This window comes from Nestor notabilis, unplaced genomic scaffold, assembly GCF_000696875.1.
Source record: "Nestor notabilis isolate BGI_N333 unplaced genomic scaffold, ASM69687v1 scaffold19571, whole genome shotgun sequence".
Classification (NCBI taxonomy): domain Eukaryota; kingdom Metazoa; phylum Chordata; class Aves; order Psittaciformes; family Psittacidae; genus Nestor; species Nestor notabilis.
This window is the reverse complement of record NW_009915379.1, coordinates 755-1,402: the sequence shown is the minus strand read 5'-3', so window position 1 is coordinate 1,402 and position 648 is coordinate 755. Positions and strand designations below refer to the sequence as shown.

The following is a 648-nucleotide window of genomic DNA, read 5'->3' as shown; positions in this document are numbered from 1 at the left end:
CACCATCCGAATCGCCTTCTGCTTCCACATCCGTCGCTGCCCTGATGAGCTGGGTGCCCAAGGTAAGCCGACCCCAGGCACCCGTCCCCAGGGTGCCTGCCGCAGGTGCCAGCCCTCCCTGCCTATCCCCAGAGTGCTACCACGGCCATGGCGAGCAGTACCACGGCCATGTCAGCAAGACACGCAAGGGGATCACCTGCCAGCCATGGGCTACCCAGACACCCCACGTGCCCCAGTGAGTGTGCGAGGGAGCGCGCTGGGGGCAGTGTGTGGGGACAGGGACGGACACAGAGTTGGGGATGGGGATGGAGATGAGGATGGGTATATGGAGAACAGGATGGTGATGGTGACTTGTTCCTGGCAGGATCTCCCCTTTCACCCCCCCTGAAGAACTACTGCCGCAACCCCGATAATGACAGCCACGGCCCCTGGTGCTACACCATGGACCCCCGCACCCCTTTTGACTACTGTGCCATCAAGCCCTGCTGTGAGCCCCTGCCTGCACCCCTGCAGAGCTAAGGGTGTCCCAGGTTCCCCACTGGGGTGGTTTTGGTCCCCCCAGGATGGCTGGACCCTGCTGTAGTGCCACCCTGTCCTTTCTTCACAGCTGGCAATGCAGTGCCCTCTGTCCTGGAGAACACAGGTTGG

The 648-nt window shown here is 62.7% G+C and overlaps 1 protein-coding gene across 1 annotated transcript in view; it reads left to right on the top strand.

Moving 5' to 3' along the window:
* Positions 1-648, top strand: part of LOC104413192 (hepatocyte growth factor-like protein) — a gene marked incomplete at both ends in the record, with an annotated part of 3,112 nt that overhangs the window by 1,716 nt on the left and 748 nt on the right. The window contains 5 exon segments of the mRNA XM_010024120.1: positions 1-62; positions 133-235; positions 365-388; positions 390-487; positions 608-643. Coding sequence (XP_010022422.1) covers positions 1-62; positions 133-235; positions 365-388; positions 390-487; positions 608-643 — 323 coding nt within the window.